This window comes from Callospermophilus lateralis, chromosome 7 (assembly GCF_048772815.1).
Source record: "Callospermophilus lateralis isolate mCalLat2 chromosome 7, mCalLat2.hap1, whole genome shotgun sequence".
NCBI classification, from domain to species: domain Eukaryota; kingdom Metazoa; phylum Chordata; class Mammalia; order Rodentia; family Sciuridae; genus Callospermophilus; species Callospermophilus lateralis.
The window spans coordinates 138,594,808-138,614,705 of record NC_135311.1 but is presented as its reverse complement, the minus strand read 5'-3'; the positions used below and the strand labels follow the sequence as shown (position 1 = coordinate 138,614,705).

Below are 19,898 nucleotides of genomic sequence, written 5' to 3'. Positions count from 1 at the left end.
CCAACCTGAGCTTGGAGCAGCACCAGGACACAGCGCAGTGCTTGCCAACTTCCTGAATGGGGAAGCAGCTGGCTCCCACATCTCACAATGTGGCCTGAGAGCAATACACACCTGATAGGACACTGGACATGTGTGACAGGGATTTTAAAAAGAGAAGGAAACAACGGGGTGGGCAAGAAAAAGGAGGAGGATGAGGGGAGAGAGAGAGAAAAAAAAACTGTGGGCTGATTATGAAATCAGAGTTCCACAAGGGAGTCCAGCTACCAAGGTCAGGCGGCTCTGGGTCATAGACTTGGAAAGTAACTAAGCTGACATGGAAATCGGGCTGACTCAAAGGATGATCTGAAAACATGGCCTTTAAGTTCGATTATTGCTGAAAGACTGAAGGATTTCACTTCCATGGACTAGGGATTACAGGCATGTGCCACTGCACCCAGCAACTTTTAAATTTTTATTATTTTTTGCCTGTCCCTTCCATATTAGTTGTTTGGTGTATTTACTAGTTAGTTCTTGCATTCCTGTTGCTGAGATTGCCTACAAAGATCAGTCCTTTGCAAGGGAAGAAAACCCTAAGAAATAGTATAACATAGTAAAAGGGGCGCAGGGAGCACACTGGCCTTTTGAGGAAGCTTGAGAGCAGAGGTGTACTGCCTGTGTGCCACAGCCTAACACAACAGAGCCTTAGGAAACAGGTTAGCAGACTGCTCTGGGAAGAGTGCATCTGTCAGGCCAGCACCCGGATCACCTCCCAAGCACCTTCACACCCTCCCTCCCCCTCACTCAGTCTCTCCCAGCAGAGAATGAGGTGGGGACTTTTTGGTTGTTATTTTGTTTTGTTTTCTTTAATTGGAATCTAGAAAACAAACCCAGACAACTGGGAGGGGTTGGTTGTCCCTTCCAAAGGAAGCTACTGAGAAAAAACAAAGAATTAAGCCACAGACCCCACACTCAAGACTTCCTAGTGGGAGGCATCCAAGCAAACCCAGTGAGCAAATGCCCTCACAGGACAAGAAGTACCCTGTTGACCAGACTAACTCCCAGGCCTTCCCCAGGAAAGGGGCACTCTTCATTCTAGGGCACCTGTGAACATCAGAACAAGGGAGTTGGGGAGAGAACAAATCAACACTGCTGGGGAGCATGAAACCTCACCAGCATCTTGCTCAGCACATGCAGGGTCCTCCAGATGTTAAAAATAATCACCAAGGCCTAAACCAAGCAAATGCCAATGGATAGGGACATTTGGCCTACTTGGTCAAACAACAATATTAGAAGGCCTTTCTTAAGTTGATCCTCAAAGCCAGGGTTTTGACCCAAAGAAGAAAGACTTTTAAAAATACCTTCTCTCAGAGTATGTCAGCTAAAGTTCTCAATTGTTCACCCTTTACTTTCTGAATTAAAATTTGTCAGGAAATGTCTAATGACACAGCAACCGCTATTCCACAATACAGGGATAGTACCTGCCCTTATCTGTCCAAGTATTTTTCTTTTGCCTATGCAGGAAGAAAATGGGCTCCTCTCACAAATGTGAAACTTACAACAAACGTATGAGGCAGACACTGACTACGTTGATTACAAAACCGAAATGCTCCAGCAAGCCACAGAAGGAGTCAGAGGGTCACGTGACTCAGAATCCCACACAACTAAACCATAAAAATGCCACTGGAAGGTATTCTGGGCAGAGGACTCAGCTCAGCCCTCAAGGTCACTTCATTAATCCCATAACAATAATGTAACTCTGTGGCCTCACAACTTCCTCTGCTCCTCCACAATTGGGCCTCCTTGCTACCCCCAGACAGGCCAGGAGTGCTTCTCCTAAGGGCCTCTACATCGAGGCTCCCTTGCTCCAGAATGCTCTTCCCTGTATCTTTTCAAAGCTAGCTCTCTCACTTTTGTTTTAGGTCTTTACTCAAAAGAGACAAGATTTGGAGGCTATCTTGCCAAACTAACACCAAATACAAGGAAAGCAGAGAGACCCTGGGTCTCCACCCTCAGTTGGTAGGATCTCTTTCTACAGACATCAAGCATACTCTGCTTCCTAATACCTGGTACCTGGCTTTATAAATGTGGAAAACAGGTCTGGGCCTGTAGCTCTGTGGCAGAGCGCTTGCCTAGCACATGCAAGGCACTGGGTTCAATCTTTAGCACCACAGAAAAATAAACAATAAAATAAAGCCATGCTGTTCATCTACAACTACCAAAAAATAAAAACTTTTAAAAAATGTGGAAAACACACTAGGCTCTATCGATATAAAGACACTTTAGAGTCGGGTGTGATAGCACACACCTGTCCCCGTGATTTGGGAGGCTGAGACACAAGGATCTCAAGTTTAAGGCTCATCTGACAATTTAAGTGAGACCCTGTTTCAAAATTAAAAATTAAAAAAATAATATGGACTAGGAAAGTAGCTCAGAGGCAGAACACTTCCAGGTTTAATCAGTGACCCCCAACCAAACAAAAAAAAAGCCACTTTAAAAAATGTCTTAAGGGCTGGGGATGTGGCTCAAGTGGTAGCTCGCTCGCCTGGCATGCGTGCGGCCCGGGTTCGATCCTCAGCACCACATACAGACAAAGATGTTGTGTCGGCCGAAAACTAAAAAATAAATATTAAAAATTCTCTCTCTCTTTTAAAAAAAAGTCTTAAAGCAGTTCTGAAACATCTGTCCCAAGTATCTGTCCCAGGGCAACATTAAAATGTATTGTGGGGGCACTGGGGTTGTGACTCAGCAGTAGAGCGCCCACCTAGCACATGTGAGGCACTGAGTTCAATCCTCAGCATCACATAAAAATAAATAAGTAAATTAAAGGTATTGTGCCCAACTACAACTAAAAAAAAAAATGTATTGTGAGAGGAGGCATGACAAAACGTCACTGGGGAGGATTAAAACAGAAAAAAAGGCTGGACTTCAGTGAAGAAGCATTGGGGGCTACCAAGGCTTTTACTATTTCTACCTAAGAGTGGCTTCAGATTTAAGGCTTAAGTATGCCAGAAGAGAGGAGGGAGGTTAAATGAATAATATCATCACATGGTAGGGGCTCCCACTCTTTTTTTTTTTTTTGGGCGGGGGCGGGGGGGGGCAGGGAGGGTGGGAACAGGGATTGAACTCGGGGGCACTCGACCACTGAGCCACATCCCTAGCTCTATGTTGTATTTTATTAGAGACAGGGTCTCACTGAGTTGTTTAGCACCTTGCTAAATTGCTGAGGCTGGCTCTGAACTCAAGATCCTCCTGCCTTTGCCTCCCCAGCCTCTGGGATTACAGGTGTGCTCCAGTCTCCCATTCTTTTTTTTTTTTTTTTTTTTTTTTAATATTTATTTATTAATTTTTTTATTTTTCAGCAGACACAACATCTTTGTTTGTATGTGGTGCTGAGGATCGAACCCGGGCCGCACGCATGCCAGGTGAGCGCGCTACCGCTTGAGCCACATCCCCAGCCCCAGTCTCCCATTCTTTATGGCCAGTTTCTATCCTCACCCCACCCGCTGAACATGCCAGTCTAATATGTCTCACCAGTGAAAATGGAAGACTCCAATGCCACTATACATAGAAAGTTCCAAGCACACACATTAAAACTGACTTTCTGTTGCTAAGAAACTGCAGAAGAAAAAGATTTTCCATCCTCTTCATTTATAAAATAACCACTTTGTCTATGGGAGAACAAATGCAATCTTTCAAGTCCTCTTGTGTTTTGTTCATATTTTTTTAAATGAACAGAGAAAGAAGACCAAGTGACTTAAAGTATATGCCATCCCCATTTTTTTATATGCCTTGAAAATGAGATAGAAAACATGGTTTCAACAAGCCACTGCCTATTTATGAATCTTTCAAGCTGAAGATTCCCTCCCCCATGTACCCCCCTCAAGCAAAATGAAAAAATATCCCATAAAAAGTAATCTTTGATTTAAAAAGATTATCCTGAGCAGCAAGGAATAATTTAGGGCAAGCTTCTATTCAATATGGAGCTCCTTCCCAGCTCTCTGTTCTGCTCTGCACAGCCCCAAGGCCTAAGCACACACACATGCGCAAACATGCACCTAGTAATTCTGTGTGGAGCCTGGGAAGTGGCAAAAAGCATTGTGGCTTTAAGAAAAACATAAGGATGGAGATAATAAATTTTTATTTTTTTTATTTTTTTTTAAATTTTTTTTATTTTTTTATTTATTTTTTTTCATCTTTCATACATTTGATTCATGTGAGTTATGCTTTTCCATTTTTACCCCAAATACAAATTGCAGAATCACATCAGTTATACATTCACAATGTTTACATAATGCCATATTAGTGACTGTTGTATTCTGCTGTCTTTCCTATCCCCTACTATCCCCCCTCCTCTCCCCTCCCATCTTCCCTCTCTACCTCATCTGTTGTTGTTCCATTCTCTCCCTCCCCCCTACTTTCCCCTCACAACCTCATATATGTGATTTCGTATAACGATGTGGTTTTCCTTCCATTTCCATGCAATTTCCCTTCCCTCTCCCTTTCCCTCCCTTCATTCGTCTCAGTTTAATGTTAATCTTATTCTCATGCTCTTTCCCCCTGTTCAGTTCTTAGTTGCTCTCCTTAAATCAAAGAAGACATTTGGCATTTGTTTTTTAAGGATTGGCTAGCTTCACTTAGCATAATCTGCTCTAATGCCATCCATTTCCCTGCAAATTCCATGATTTTGTCATTTTTTAGTGCTGCATAATACTCCATTGTGTATAGATGCCACATTTTTTTTATCCATTCATCTATTGAAGGGCATCTAGGTTGGTTCCACAATCTAGCTATTGTGAATTGTGCTGCTATGATCATTGATGTGGCAGTATCCCTATAGTATGCTCTTTTAAGGTCGTCAGGGAATAGTCCGAGGAGGGCGATAGCTGGGTCAAATGGTGGTTCCATTCCCAGCTTTCCCAGGAGTCTCCATACTGCTTTCCATACTGGCCGCACCAATTTGCAGTCCCACCAGCAATGTATAAGAGTACCCTTTTCCCCACATCCTCGCCAGCACTTATTGTTATTTGATAATAAATTTTTAAAAACATTACTGGTTAAAAGAAAGCAAAAAAAAAGAACGATCTTTAAAAGAGAGAGAGAAATGGTCACAAATATTTCTTTGACCACAATATGGAGAGGTTGCCTGGAGTGTCACAAAGCCACGTATATGAACAGCAAGGTCACAGCTGAATTGTAGGTTTAACCTAGGGGCAACTTCTGCTGAATTAAATACTCAAGCAAATTCTTAAAATACCTCATTCCTTCTAAAGCTTGGCCTATCTCATTTACGCAAGGATTTTAAAAATACATTCTCTTAACAGTAGAATCTTTCTGCAAATTAATGGACAGAATTGATAGCCTTACACCAACTTTTCTGCACATATAATTGATTTTTAATTCGCTGTCTCATTTCCTAAAGAACTTGACAATAAACTTCACTCTATCTATACCATCGACTTCTTTAAGCAAGGGTTTGGTTCAAAGGCTGATGGGAGTTAATCACAGCAGAGATGGTCCCATTTCATTAACACTTGAAATAACAGGCCATATTACCTGGATCTACATTTAAAAAAAAAAAAAAAAAAAAAAAAAAAAGACTGATTTTTACCATGAGTCACAATAAGAATATATAACATGGAGTAATAGATGTATTACAAATGTTTTAAGTAATAGATCAACATTTATACTTCTCTTAATTTTTCCAACTCTCATATCTAAGAATTTAGTTCTTCTTTAAAAACAGTTATCAATTTTCATTTCGAAGAAGGGTAGGAGTAAAGAGAAAAATCTACTTTGATTCATTTTAAAATTTACTAGGGGCTAGGGATCTGGCTCAAGCGGTAGAGCGCTCGCCTGGCATGCGTGCGGCCCGGGGTTTGATCCTCAGCACCACATACAAACAAAGATGTTGTGCCTGCCGAAAACTAAAAAAATAAATATTAAAAAAAAAAAAATCTCTCTCTCAAAAATAAATAAATAAATAAATAAATAAAATTTATTAGGTCCTGGGCTGGTGTGTAGGTCAGTAGTAGATGAGTTTGTCTGCCCTTCCCCAAAAACTTACTAAGTATCTATTTCCTGATTCATGGAATATGTATGTCTGTCTTTCAGATTAATAGCAAAGTTTCCAAGTAAAGTTGCAAAATTTTTCACGCTAAAATTTCTTCAGAAAGATCTTAATTTAGGGCTGGGATGTAGCTCAGTTACAAAGCATCTGGTTTGACACCCCACTCCACCCCCGTTCCAAAAAATAAAAATAAAAAATAAATGTTATGTTTCAATTTTCATGTATGCAAATCTGTACATATAAAATAAATTTACAATAACAAAATCATAAACAAAGATCGGATGATCACAAGAAGTACTAAGTAAACCATACACAGTGTGCTAAGGGTGATGTTTTAATCTTCAATGTTTTTATAATGACTCTCTTAACAATAGGGGAATTTTACAAAAAATTGTTAAAAGAAGAAAATAAATGGATTCATCTCTTAGATGACCTATATGATAGGATCCCCTTATCACCAATGCTTTTTGTATGACTATATAAAATGGCCAAAAACAGTTCCTCAAATAGATATCATACAACTAAGCCTTTTTCCCATGTGATGGATGTGAAATTTTAAAACCAAACATCAGGGCTGTGGGGATCTGAAACCCATGGAAGGCTGACTGCAGGTGGTGAAAGCCTCTCTTCCCCTTTGTCATAGGGCTCCTCCTCCACATTCACCTCTACACCCTCCTGCTGCTCTACAACCTTAATTTTGATGTTACCGTGAATTATATTTTCTTTGGTTGCCACACAAACAGTAAATAAAATTCATTGTATTTTTACTCCTAAGCTGCTCTGTCTTTGGGCATGTCCAGATGCCTGGCCTAAAAGAGTGAACAATGAAAACAATGTTTTCTCAAGCAAACATTCCCAAAAGGGTACAACAAAGGCACTGAGGACCTTTGGGGAGACCCCTTTCAAATGGCTGTGCCACTCTGCCTGAGTAATTCCCCTACCAGCCACACTGGTTCACTGGATTACAAATACTCAGGAAATTAGTTCACCATGTCATGTCAATTTTGAAAGGATTTTCATTTATATTTATGATAAAATGAGCTTTAAACTGAAGGAAGGTTTAGATGTTTTAAAATTTATGAGCTTGTAAATAAATCCATGTACACAGCCAATTAAGGTTTGTCACCACTGTGGATTACTATTTTTGGATAAAAATTTCAGACTTTATTTTTACCTAGGTTGTTCACCTCAATGTATTACATCAAAAGTAGTATTAAAATATTTAATGGATGGCATATTTCAAGATAAAAGCTACTGTTAACCAAGATGAAATGGAAACAGTTTGCTTTACTATTGTAAGCAACAAAACCTTCTGAATTTTTTTTGCAGCATCTGAATTTTTTCTGAAAGCTAAATCAACATGAAAATATTTTCAAAAACCAAGTAACAGGCAACAGGACAGGAAGCAAAGGGTGAAAAACCGCACAGCTCAATGGAGCACCCAATCTTACATTCTTGCAAGTCAGGCCAAACTCCACAAGGACAGTGCAGGCCTTGAATTTTAAAAAGAATTCAATTAGCATCCCTAGTATTCCCCTAATCAACAGCTGAATGCTAATTAAGAGCACAGCATCAAGCAGCAGTGGAATCCCAGTGCAATAAGCAGTAACACAACAGCAGTCAACACTACCTTCAGCCTGCATGCATAAATAAACAGAATTAATAACTATCCAAGCATAGAAGGGTGACTTAATCTGTTTCGATTAGGTGCAGTTCAGCCCAGGGCCTTTGTGTTATATTTAAAAGTGTGCATCATGTTTAATTAAAAACCTAATAATCTAATTTCTGAATTTTTGCTTTTTAAGTTCTGATCTGCATTTCGTCCTTTTTCTTAAGTTCTACCAATTTGGATGGTTTTCTGAAAAGGAACAATACTCTATTTTATTTACTTATTCTTTTTTTGATAGCACTAAGCCACTATCACTGAGTTACATTCCCCCAGGTAGGCCTCAAACTTGTAATTCTCCTGTCTCAAGCCTCCTGAGTAGCTAGGATTACATGCATGTGCCACCATGCCTGGCAGGAACCATATTTTTAGCATAAATACACGTAAAATTGGTTAACTACCAATAATAGAACACTTAAAAGCAGCATCTGGCCATATCTTCTGGCTCTATCCTTGCCATACCTTAGCATTTGAAAAGCTTCATGAGTTCCCCTAGGGTTTCTTCCAGAATGTTTCCCTGGTCTGACCAGTGTATTTAACCTGAAATATACACTACAGGCTAGTTACCAAGGTATTTCCTGCAGTCACGCCACAAAAGCAGAATTGTTTTGCAGTATCTGGTATAGAATCTGACAGAAATTAGCACAAATTTGGCTTCAATAAAACAAGATTTAAAGAATCTTCACCCCAAATCTTTCTTCAATTAGAAACACCATATCCACACACACACAAACTGTCAGAGCAGTTACTGAGAGACGATGTGAGATGAATGGCTTCCCCTTGTGTAGTTTTGAGTCTCAGACGACATAAGTAGTGATCTGAGAGACTTAGGAAGAAACACTTGAATGACGTTATGATGATGCTCACAAAAATAACAATCATGATGGGGCTGGGGTTGTGGCTCAGCAGTAAAGTGCTCACCTAGCACTACGAGGCCCTGGGTTCAATCCTCAGCACCACATATAAATAAATAAAATACAGGTATTGTGTCAAACTACAACTAAAAAATAAATATTTAAAGGTCCGTCTTTACTTTGGTACAGGTGGGATGATGAGTAATTTGAAAAGCATTTTCTAAAAGTCAAATTTTTAAGGTCAGTTTCGGCTGCATGTATAAGTTTTTGATGTTAATTCAATAATATTAACTATTACAAGTTTTAAAATGCTGGACTGAGGAAGACCTGAGTGAAGAAATTTTAGGAATGATAACCTTAAACAAAGTGCCACCACTATTCTTCAAGCTCCTCACAGGGAGACATTAACCTCACCTTAATAAGTCCTTACCCTTAATAACTTTATAAATTAACAACCAGCTCATGACCGTGGCACAAAAGTTGTCATGAGGAAACGGGGATAAAGGGTCAGTAAAAGCGCAAACAAGAGGCACACAGCAGAAGAGGGAGTGACAGCCACAGCGGGCAGAGGGCAGATACAGCTAGCAGGAAGGGTCAAGCTCTAGCCTGGTGGGAGAAAAGCTCGTTTCTTCCAGGGGCAGGTCCCTGCCTGTCAGGAGACACAACTGGCATGCTCTCCTCTCACAGGGCTGGCTGTTCTCATACAGGTTCTCACACAGGCTATGGGAAACAACCTGTGGAGGGCTTTGCTGGTGCTGGTTAGCTAGATCAAATTAACACACCAGAGGCAACAAAGTCTAAAAATAACTAGGACATCCAAAGTGTATAGAAAAATGTGAGGATAAAAGAAGATAGGTAGGCCCTTGTACTTACTTGGGTGGACACTCTTGTTTATGTCTGTGATTCCTGGGGTGAGAAAATGTGGTGAAGTCATCAGAAGGGGCTACATGAACACAGCAGGTGTTTCTTCGCAACCAAGGTAAAGAGGGACTGCCTTGTTGCCACATAAATCTATTCAAAGGTTTGGATATATTCATCAGAAGCCTCCTTCAGCCTATCAATTATTTAATCACTCCCTCTCATTCACTGTGGAGGTCTTAAAAAGCAAGCTTAACTTCCTTCAAATAAGAGAATCATTTGATCCCCAGGCTCTGCATGGGCTGGGTAACTGCCAAAACATTTCTCAAAACAAGAAGCAAACATGATAAAAATAAGCCCAAACCAACTTGAGTTTACACAGTTAGGGATCATTATCCCATGCTTGGAATGGTTGCCACTTTGGAGTCCTGTTTTGTTTTTCAAAATAACACTGAGCTCTTTCTGGTGCCTGAAGGGTCCTCCCAGCCCCCCACTGCTAAGTCTGTGCACAGCTGCACTGGGGACTCGGTCAACATCTTGGCCTGATATTAGCAAGTGCTGGAAGAAAAGGAAATCAGCTTTCTCTAAGCAGGAAGAGAGGACTTTGTGCTGTGTATTTAAAAAATTCCAGAGGGAAGGAAGGTCATGAGAAAAATGGCGGAAGGGAGAGGACAGAGTCAGTACAGGAGGCCAGAGTACGAAGGAAGGGACAGAGAAGGGGCAGGGAGGAGGTGCATGAGAAGATATCAAAAAGACAGACTGACGGAAGTGAGAGGATGCTCAAGAACTAAAGGTGAGCAGGCAGGGGAGCAGCTGTTGTGGTATCCAAGCACCAACAGGATGACCCAGGCAGGCCAAGAGGAGGGGCAGACATCCTTGAAGTATTACTTACACACTCATTCCCTCCTTTTCATCTCCTTGTATCTTTCTTCACAAAAAATTTTTGTGGAGTTTAAAATCTTACCAATCAAACTTCTACCCATGTAAATAGGTTTCCAGTGAAGATGTTAATATTAACTTCTCAAAAGATCTGAATTTAATGTTTTCACTTTGGCCATTTTTGAACATTAAAAAATATTCAAGATGTTATAGTCTCTCTACTAATCATGTAAGGCTTGTAATTTTAAAGCAGTTACAAGGGTTTCACCCAAAGTATGATCAGATTTCAATCACAAGGGACAGGTGCTCTATCACCAAAGCCTCAGTCCATCTCTGCTAGTCTGTCCCCACTCCTCTCAACCTTCACCAGCACCACTTACTGAAGTCACTGGATGAACACATTCCCTTGGCTCTACCTTCCCTATACATCCCAGGCCCACCCCTGCTGTCCTGCTCTCCCTCCTTGCTCCCTGGAACTCAACAGTCTCAGAAACTGCACATGCACAGCAAAAGACAACACCCTGCCAAGGCCTACAGGCCACACATGATCTGCCCCTGGGACAGCCACCCACTCTTCACTGTGCCCCAGCTACCTTCCTGCCCTTGTTTTTTTAAGTACCAGACACTGAATGCAAGGACACTTAACCACCCTTGAGCCCCATCCCCAGCCCTTTTCATGTTTTATTTTGAGAAAGGTCTCACTAAGTTGCTTAGGACCTCACTAAGTTGCTGAGGCTGGGGTTGAACTCGTGATCTTCCTGCCTCAGCCTCCCAAACTGCAGGGACTGCAGTGGCCGCATGACACCCACTGCACCACAGCACCCAGTCTCCTGCTTATTTTAAACACACTCCAAGCATGCTTTCCTCTTGTGAACCAGAACTCTCTTCTTTCTGACATCCAAGAGGCTTCCCTCCTCATTTCACAAAGGTCTTGCTTTAACCTCTTTTACGAGGCAGTGCCTCTGCCCAGTTGTTCCCCATCCTCATTACCCGACTCTATTTTTCCTTTGTCCTTTTCTACCACTTGAAACATATTGAGTCAGGATGGTCTCCGATCTTAAAACATAAGACCCTTGAAGAGGGACCTTGTGTTCTTCTTGACACAGCTCCCAGCACAGCACCTGGCACATGATATGTACTCTATAAATACTGCTGCATAAATGAAATGAGCAGGATCAAGAAAGCACACACACAACTTCTAAATACTCTTCCCTACCATGTTTTATAAAACAGGTGAGGAACTTCTAGTCAATATGTCAATCATGGTCACCCTTCATTTTGATTGCATTTACCTGAAGGGCAAATATCAAGCAATAATACTCCCACTGAAGAACATGTTTGCAAAAGCACAGGAAATCTCTAAGCCTATCACAGCAATATCTTTGAAAAGTCACAAGATGGGGATGTAGTTTCATGAGTACTGTCTGCCAGGCAGGAATTAAGGGTTTGCAAGTCTGTGTTTGTGAACACATTTCTTTCTCTCCAACTCCTTTAATGGGCCACAGCAACAAAATGGGTACACAAAATCTAGTGCATTTATTTCACTGAGTCTATGCTTCCTTCTTTTGGGGAGGTGGTGGGGTGGAACTGAGGATTGAACCGGAGGCACTTAACCCCTGAGCCACATTCCAGCCCTTTTTTGCATTTTATTTAGAGTCAGGGTCTCATTGAGTTGCTTAGTGCCTTGCTGTTGCTGAGGTTGGCTTTGAACCTGTGGTCCTACCTCAGTGTCCCAAGCTGCTGGAATTACAGGTGTGCACCATTGTGCCTGGCTGGTCTATGCTTCCTTGTTTTGATGAATGACCTTCAGTAGGTTAGGGGTTCTGTTAAGTCCTCAAAATAAAAACAAGTCACCAGGGCCACTCAAATTAGATTCTATATCACCTGGTTTTGACATGTATGCATCTTAGAATACGGAGTTACTGCCAGTTGGCTTGCACCAACACTGACAACAAACCATATTAACTTTTATAAAAGTAACAATTCATTTCTCCCCTCCAAGAAGCTTGGGGCTATCTTTCCCAACATCTGTGGAACCTAATCTTAGTAAAGTCAAGTCTTCCTGTGTAATTGCAAGGCTTGAAGGCTCTTCCCTTTGACTGATAAATGCCATGGGCAGTCTGTCTTCCAAATGAATCCCTGTTCCCTGAGCAGCAGGCAGGTCACACATGGAGGAGAGAACACCCTGATGGCCCAGAACCAAGGGAAATGCAGGTCCATGCTCACCACTTCATCCTCAGTCCAGCACTTCTCGATCAGCTTGGGCACAGGCTTCTTTACCAGGCGCTGCAGGGCTTTGCCAGCATCATAACCACTTTCATGTAGCTAAGAAAACAACAATCTTAATTAGTTAAGGGAACCAAATAGCAGAATTGAATGCAAATCAATAAAAGGCAAGTCCTGCATTTACTCCAAAAGAAGAATCATGAAAGGGCCACAGAGACTCTTGAGCATTCCATCAGCAGGTAACCTGTTCTCACCCAACCCACTGCTCACTGCTGTTCTTCAAGGGTACTTTGGTTTGGATCTAAAAAGTAACTTCCCCCAAGACTCAAGTGTTGAAGATTTGGTCCCCAATGTGGCACTACTGGGAGGTTGTAGGTCACTGGGGCATGCCATGGAAGGGGACTGTAAGACATTGGTCTCTTCCACCCTCTTTCACTTCCTGACTGCCACTGGGTGAGAAGCTTCCTCCACCATGCTGTGCTGCCTCTCGGCACAGGCCCAAAGGCAATGGGGCCAAGCAACCATATACTTATACTTGAAAGTATAAGCCAAAATAAACCTTTCCTCGTATTAAGTTGATTTATCTCAAGTAATTGTTACAGTAATGAAAAGTTGACTATTAGGGAGAGAAGTAAGGCAATAATATGAATAGCATTAAGAAGGACAAAGCAATCATCTGATAAACATGTGGCCTTGCAGAGTGCTTGGCACATTCCTTGCACTCAATGTCTTCCCTACACCCAAAGGAAAAGTATTTTCTTATTTAAGTTTATGAAATAGGAACTCTCACCATTTCATTTGATAGCTGAGAAAAGTGAGGCACAGAGAGGTCAAGAGGCTCTTCACTCTGCACCATTAGGTGACAGTCCCAAGACTCAGATCCAACCAGCTGGGACTCCCACTCTTCTCCCATTTTCCCTGAAGCAGGCTAAGGACACCCTAGATTATGTTCTTTACTTTTGGCATTAAAAACTGCAGTAATTCACTAAAAAACATTTAAGGTGCCTAAAATATAAAAGTTTTTGAAGAAAACAATTTTGTTAACAGTATGCTAATTTTTTAGCACTGATGAATAAAGATGCTGGTATATCTACTCATGGCCTTTAGACTTTTGCAAAGACACTCCTCCCATGGCCTGTAAGCCCCCTTCTGTCCTACTTGCTGACTCCCGACTTGCAGATCATGAAGGGAAACAGCAGGTAGAAAGATTCTCTTTTTCAATCTACACCTCCAAACTGTAGCTGCCTCCAAAATCCTCACTAGGAATCTCCTTTTCATCATGCCTCTAGCCCTCTGCCACCAGAAGCAGGATTTTTTTTTTTTTTTTGGGGGGGGGGGCGGGGTAGACTCGTACATCCAGTGCCTAATACAGTCTGCAACATAAGGTGAGCCTCCTGAAACAATTGCCAAGCCAAGAAATGAAAGAATAAGTAAGTAAACACCTCTGACTATTGTACCTAGGCAGACTCTCAATTCATTGGAACTCATTCACCCACTAGGATTCAGGCAATGTAGTGAAAACTAGGATACAGCAGTGAAAAAATCTACTTTCAGAGGTATAGAAACTGGAAAAAAAAATAAAACAAACTCTATGCCCAATCAAATAAATAATAAATAATTGGGGGAAGGGGTTGGCGCCTGGGGATGTGGCTCAGTGGTTAAGCATCCTTGGGTTCAATCCCTGACACCACCATCATCACCACATACGAACGCACGTGTGTGTGTGTGTGTGTGTGTGTGTGTGTGTGTGTATTTGAGCCAGGCATGATGACACACACCTGTAATCCCATCGACTCAGAAGGCTAAGGCAGGAGGATCACAAGTTCAAAGCCAGCTTCAGCAATTCAGTGAAATAATTCAGTGTCTCAAAATAAAAAAGGGCTGTGCCCCTGGGTTTAAACCTCAGTGCCAGAAAAAAAAAAAAAAAAAAAAAAAGGAGGCAGTCTTATCTCAATTTTCATCATTTTCTAGATTAGAGAGTAACCTTCCAATACAAAATAATTGATTAAGTTCTAAATAAAACCATTTATGTTTCACATAATTACCCACATCAATACTGTAATTTGTAAAATCTGATTAAAACTATGGTACAGTTCACAGGAAAATTTTTAAATTTTGGGTGCTTGATAGCAGGAAATTTCTCCTAAGAATATAAGTCCCACTCTAAAAGCAAAGTGCTGAGTGGGTGAGTTGAAATCACATATCATTATCAGGAGGAGCAGCTGTGAACTGTTTGCTGTGCTGCTGCTCATGGCCATCAGCTGGAGGGTGGCTACTGCCTGCATAACCCCCAGCAATTTCTGGTGAGGTACTCAGTGGAGAAAATGGCATTTCCCTTAAACACATCCCAGCATTCACACTTTGTCTACAAAACTCTCCCCTGAAGAAGCCACTGAATTGACGTGATAACCTGAACCTCCTTCCACTACCGGAATCCATCCTTTCCTTTGGTCCACTGTCTGATAGCCCTCTTAAAATATTCCTATTTCTGACCTCCCCGTGATATAAACCTAATAAAACACTTTCCCCCCTACCCTAACTCAAAGATGCATGTGCAAAGTACAAGGTGGGATTACATACCAAAGGTGATGGATGTTTCTTGAATGAGTAGGGCTGGCACAGGACTGTGCTACATCAGTGTTTAGTAGGGCTGGTATAAAAGCTCAGAGAAACAGCTGTGCTATGGCCACATGCCCCCTTCCCAGGAGTGACATGGACCCTGCTAGAGGGACACCTTCTTACTGTTAACATACACCAATTTCTACCTGCCAGGAATCCTGTCTGAGAAAACGTCTGGCAACCGAGCTTTACAACTTTAAAGGAATAACAGTATTTCCCCCTTATCCATAGAGATTGTGTTTCGAGACCTCTAGGGGATGCCTGAAACCTATATACATGATGTGTTTTCTCAAACATCCACACCTATGTTAAAATTTATTTTTAAAATAAGGCACACCACCAAGAGATTAGTAATAATTAGTAACAAAACAGGACAATTATAACAGTATACCATAACAAGCTGGGCAAGGTGGCATACCCCTGTAATCCCAGGCTCAGGAGGATCAGCTAGCCTCAGCAATTTAGTGAGGCCCTAAGCAGTTTAGCAAGACCCTGTCTCAAAATAAAATAAATAAAAGGGCTGGGGATGTGGCTCAGTGCCCAATACTGATGATAATGATGCTGATGATGCTGGTGGTGGTGGTGATGGTGATGTTATTTAAAACCTGTGAATTTTTTATTTCTGTAATTTTTCACTTAATATTTTTGGACTACAATTAACTGTGAGGTGTAACTACATTTTATTAAACATGCTGGAAGCGCCAGGGCCTATGCAGCTCCCAACAGCAGTCAGTCTTCAGAACGCACCGGGACAGTGCCTGCAGGCCAGGGCTTCCTTCACCCTGCAGCACTGGTTGTGCCATGCTGGCCTGTGCTAGGCACTCTTTCAATTGCTGGGGCAGACACAGATAACGAACACAAAAATGTGAGGCCAAGAAAGGCGTACCCTCTGAGAATCAACAGGAAGGACTGTGCTACAATGACACATGGTTCTATGCCATACCCAATTCGAGGGTCCTAAAAGGTTGGGTTCTACTATTTTTGCTGGGTGCGTAGTAGGCCCTCTCAAAAAGGCTTTCTTTTCTGAATGATTGTGAAGATCTCCTGTCTTCAGAGAGGGACCAAATTAAGGTCAAGGAAGAACTAAACTGGACATTTCAACTTTATTCCTCACGTAAGTTGGTACACCTACCAAAACACTAGCTATCTTATATCTTCAAAGAACTGGCATTAAAAACATTTGTTCTACCAATATAACATCAAGCTCTAAAGGATTTAAATTTCACTTTGTGAAAAATATTAGATTGGTTTCCAATTTTAAACATCTGCTCAAGATCACGGAGGTGAACTGTTTCATCAGGACATTTGATGTAGGCATCTTAGTACTGCTAAAGTCAAAGGTTCTTTAATATGAATAAGACTTTCTACCATTTCCCAAGGGAAGACTATTGCAAGAAATTACAAGGAAGATATTGGGGGGCTGGTAGGGGTGCTTCTTATAGCTTCACTTTCCAGCCATGGAAAAGCAATTAAAGCAATATAATTAAACCTTTCTGTCTATATTGTAGCCAAGTCAAGATGGGAAAATCTGAAACACAGTTTGAATGTAGAATGTAGAGAACTGTACATATTTAGGAGCTACTGAAAAGATCACTGCGATCTTACACCATCCCCATCTCTCCATCAACCACTGAAGAAAGATCTCATTTAGCAGAAACTGCTTGCAACCTCATTCCCCTGGGTATGCAGTGTGTTGTTTTTATCCAAAGAACAAACACTAGTAAATCTCTCTGCAGCTATATACTTCTATACTTGTGAAACCCATCTTCCCTAAAGCAGGGGTCAAGACCTGGGATTCATGATTGGGGAATATAACAAAATGGTGATTCTTCATCAATCCACTATCATTTAAGGTGGTTGCATCATAGAACTACCCTGTTTTGCTGTTTTAGCAATGTGTTTTATGGCCCACAGGCTTGCTCCACATATTGCAATGAGATGTTTGTTTCCTACATTTTTGTTAGGGTCCAGCCTTCTTCTACCACATCTTCTGCTCAGAAGTGCTGGGACCATGAGATCAAACAGGACAATCCAGCTTCAGTGGCTTTCCATTCACTACACAAATAGCTACTGAGCAACTCTTTATGCCAGTAACTGGGCTGGCCAAAGGGCTACAAGGGCATGCAAGGACAGGCATGCATGAACTCCACATAGTGGACTCAGGAGGGGATTTGGGGGCTAAACACAACAGCAGCCTCTGAAAAACACCTGGTTTGGTTCCACTGTGAGGACAGTAACCACTCCACTGACTCACTGTGCATCCAGAAATGGACACATTTTTCCAGCTGCACAAAAAGCTCTCAAGGACTCCAGGCCTTCTGTAGTCTGACAAAAAAGGCAAAGGACTGGAGGCAGGAGGCAGACTCATTCCAGCTTTGTCCCAGATCAGCTGCACTCCATGAGACACACGTGCCAAACACTCTCAAACATACAACAGCTCTGAACCCTGCAGTGGTGTCATCGTGGCGTTGGCACTATAGATGCACAACTCCTACATAAGACAGATCAAACAAGTAGGGGGGGTCAATGAGCCAACAATGCTGACTGTCACTACACATCCACCCTGTCTTGTTCTAACCTCTGACCTGAAGGAAGGATTAGCATTAAGAGAGGACCATGCCGTGAGTAGAAAAACACATTTCTGCATAATTGCCCAAGTTAAATCTGCTACTTTCACCCTGCCTGACAAATCATTCCCTGCTTATTACTTTCCATAATTTAATATATATAAGTGCTTTACTGGCAAGTTTCTCAAAAGAATAAATAATACTTAATGACTGCCTACAGTTTAATTAACTCATGATTGAACTTCTCCTGAATTGCCATAAACATTAAATTATATCCTTCCTCAAAGCTGCCATGGATAGAAATCTTGTTTCAAGCTTTAACTCCCCTCTAAACAATTCTGAAATTTCAGCAAATCTGTATGTTGGACAGAAGGGTGAGATAACTTACCTTAATGCCTGGTTATAAAGTATGTTATTTTATAGAGCAAAGACAAGGTCTTAATTTAAATAAGATTGAAAATGTGCACATGTCCGAACACCTCATTTATATTACAGCAGTCATTAAACATCTCTGGACCTCAGGCAGTCTTATTAGCATAGACTCTGTGTTACCACAAGGTTTCACGTTTCTACTCCTGCTTCTCGCCTGAGCTGCCGTTTTCTGTCTGCATGATGTTGCACATAAATTTTCCTTTTGGCGTGGCTCAGCTGTCAGGCGCCTCTGTTCTGTAATGAACCCATGGATTACATCTCCCTGCTCTGACATCTCTGGTCTCACACATCAAAATATTGTTCTTCAATTGTAATTTATAACTTAATTTAAATGTCCCTTTTCCTGTGACCTTTTTAGATCAAATGGCACTGCACCTGGCAGTCTGCTTCACAGAAGCATCCTTCTGCAATCATAGCTATTGTAACAATTGCAGAAAGCCCCAAGTCAGTCTGCTTTCAGGCTGAATATCAAATAATTAATTGTAGTCCAACTAAGAACAAAAGGACATCTCAGTCTCCTACTATGCAAAATGTTGTTTAAATTGCTAAAATAATCTTGAAAGGAAAAAAGGTTGGATTTGGAATCCAGTTCTTACAATTCTTCATGTGCTTTTAATTATTTCAAATATTTACACAAATGAGAAAGACTTTTGTCAAAATCTGTCAAAGACATAGTTTAAAAAAAAAAAATTTCTCCTAAACCACAATTCAGAGATATAAATACATTTTCATGCATACCCACATCACCAATGACCTAGCACCAAGTACAAAATATGATACGTGTATATGTTAAAGAAATGACAATTAAAACTACAAGCACAATGCTGATTTTTGTTTGGCCACTGCCACACCAAATAACACTATTTAGGCAACAGAGGGTGCCTCTGGGAGACTGAAGCTAAAATTGAATATTCAGTGGAAGCACATTTCACAGACAATGACAAAAACACAGAATTTAACTACTAAGCATAAAACCTGGGGGAAAGGTCTGATTAATTTTCTGAAGAAAATACACAATCGCTGAACTAATCTTCCCTCTCCATCACTTTCTATGTACCAACAATGTTCCAGGAATCACGCTGGCCCCTGAAGCTGCATAGAAGAGAGGCAGGAGTGGGGAAGGGTCTGCTGGGCAATGCAGATTTCATCACTCTGTAGCTAGAATACCAAAATAAGAAATAAAACCCAGAGATTTAGTGTCTGGCTCCAGGCCCCTTCCTAGCAAGCAGCAGAGCACAGATTCTATATAAACCCAATGTTCCATGAAAAAGTCTGAGACACAGTCTCTGCTCCACAACATCTGAATTTGCAGCTGTAGACAGGCACTCAAGTGGGAGAGATGGGCACAAAGCCTCTCACCTGTGATGACGAAGCAAACACACTCAGTTTTCTTGCATCTTGGAACTGAGGCGGGGCAAAGAAAGGAGGAAACTAGCAGCTCAAAAAGGAAAGACACATGTAAAGCAAACAACAAAAAACACACTATCACAAAAACACACAGTGAACCCTGACGGGGATGATATTTATTTAGTCTGGAAAATCATCAATAAAATCTTGAAGACCACCAGTCAGGGCACGATGACCAGCCTTGCCTTCACTTCATGAACAGCAATAACCCCAAAACACACTATTTTTGGAATTAACCAAAATAGGTCGTGACACGTCCAGGCCACACCTCACATACAACTCAACTCTTCAGACTGCCCTGAATCCTCCTCAGTCCCAGGCTACCCCTGTGACACTGCATTAGA

At 41.4% G+C, this 19,898-nt stretch overlaps 1 protein-coding gene across 5 annotated transcripts in view; it reads right to left on the bottom strand.

Moving 5' to 3' along the window:
- Nucleotides 1–19,898, bottom strand: part of Rere (arginine-glutamic acid dipeptide repeats) — a 395,515-nt gene that overhangs the window by 87,668 nt on the left and 287,949 nt on the right. For all 5 annotated transcript variants that reach the window (XM_076861360.2, XM_076861359.2, XM_076861361.2 and 2 more), the window contains one exon: nt 12,530–12,628. In XM_076861360.2, coding sequence (XP_076717475.1) covers nt 12,530–12,628 — 99 coding nt within the window. The remainder of the gene's footprint in view (nt 1–12,529; nt 12,629–19,898) is intronic.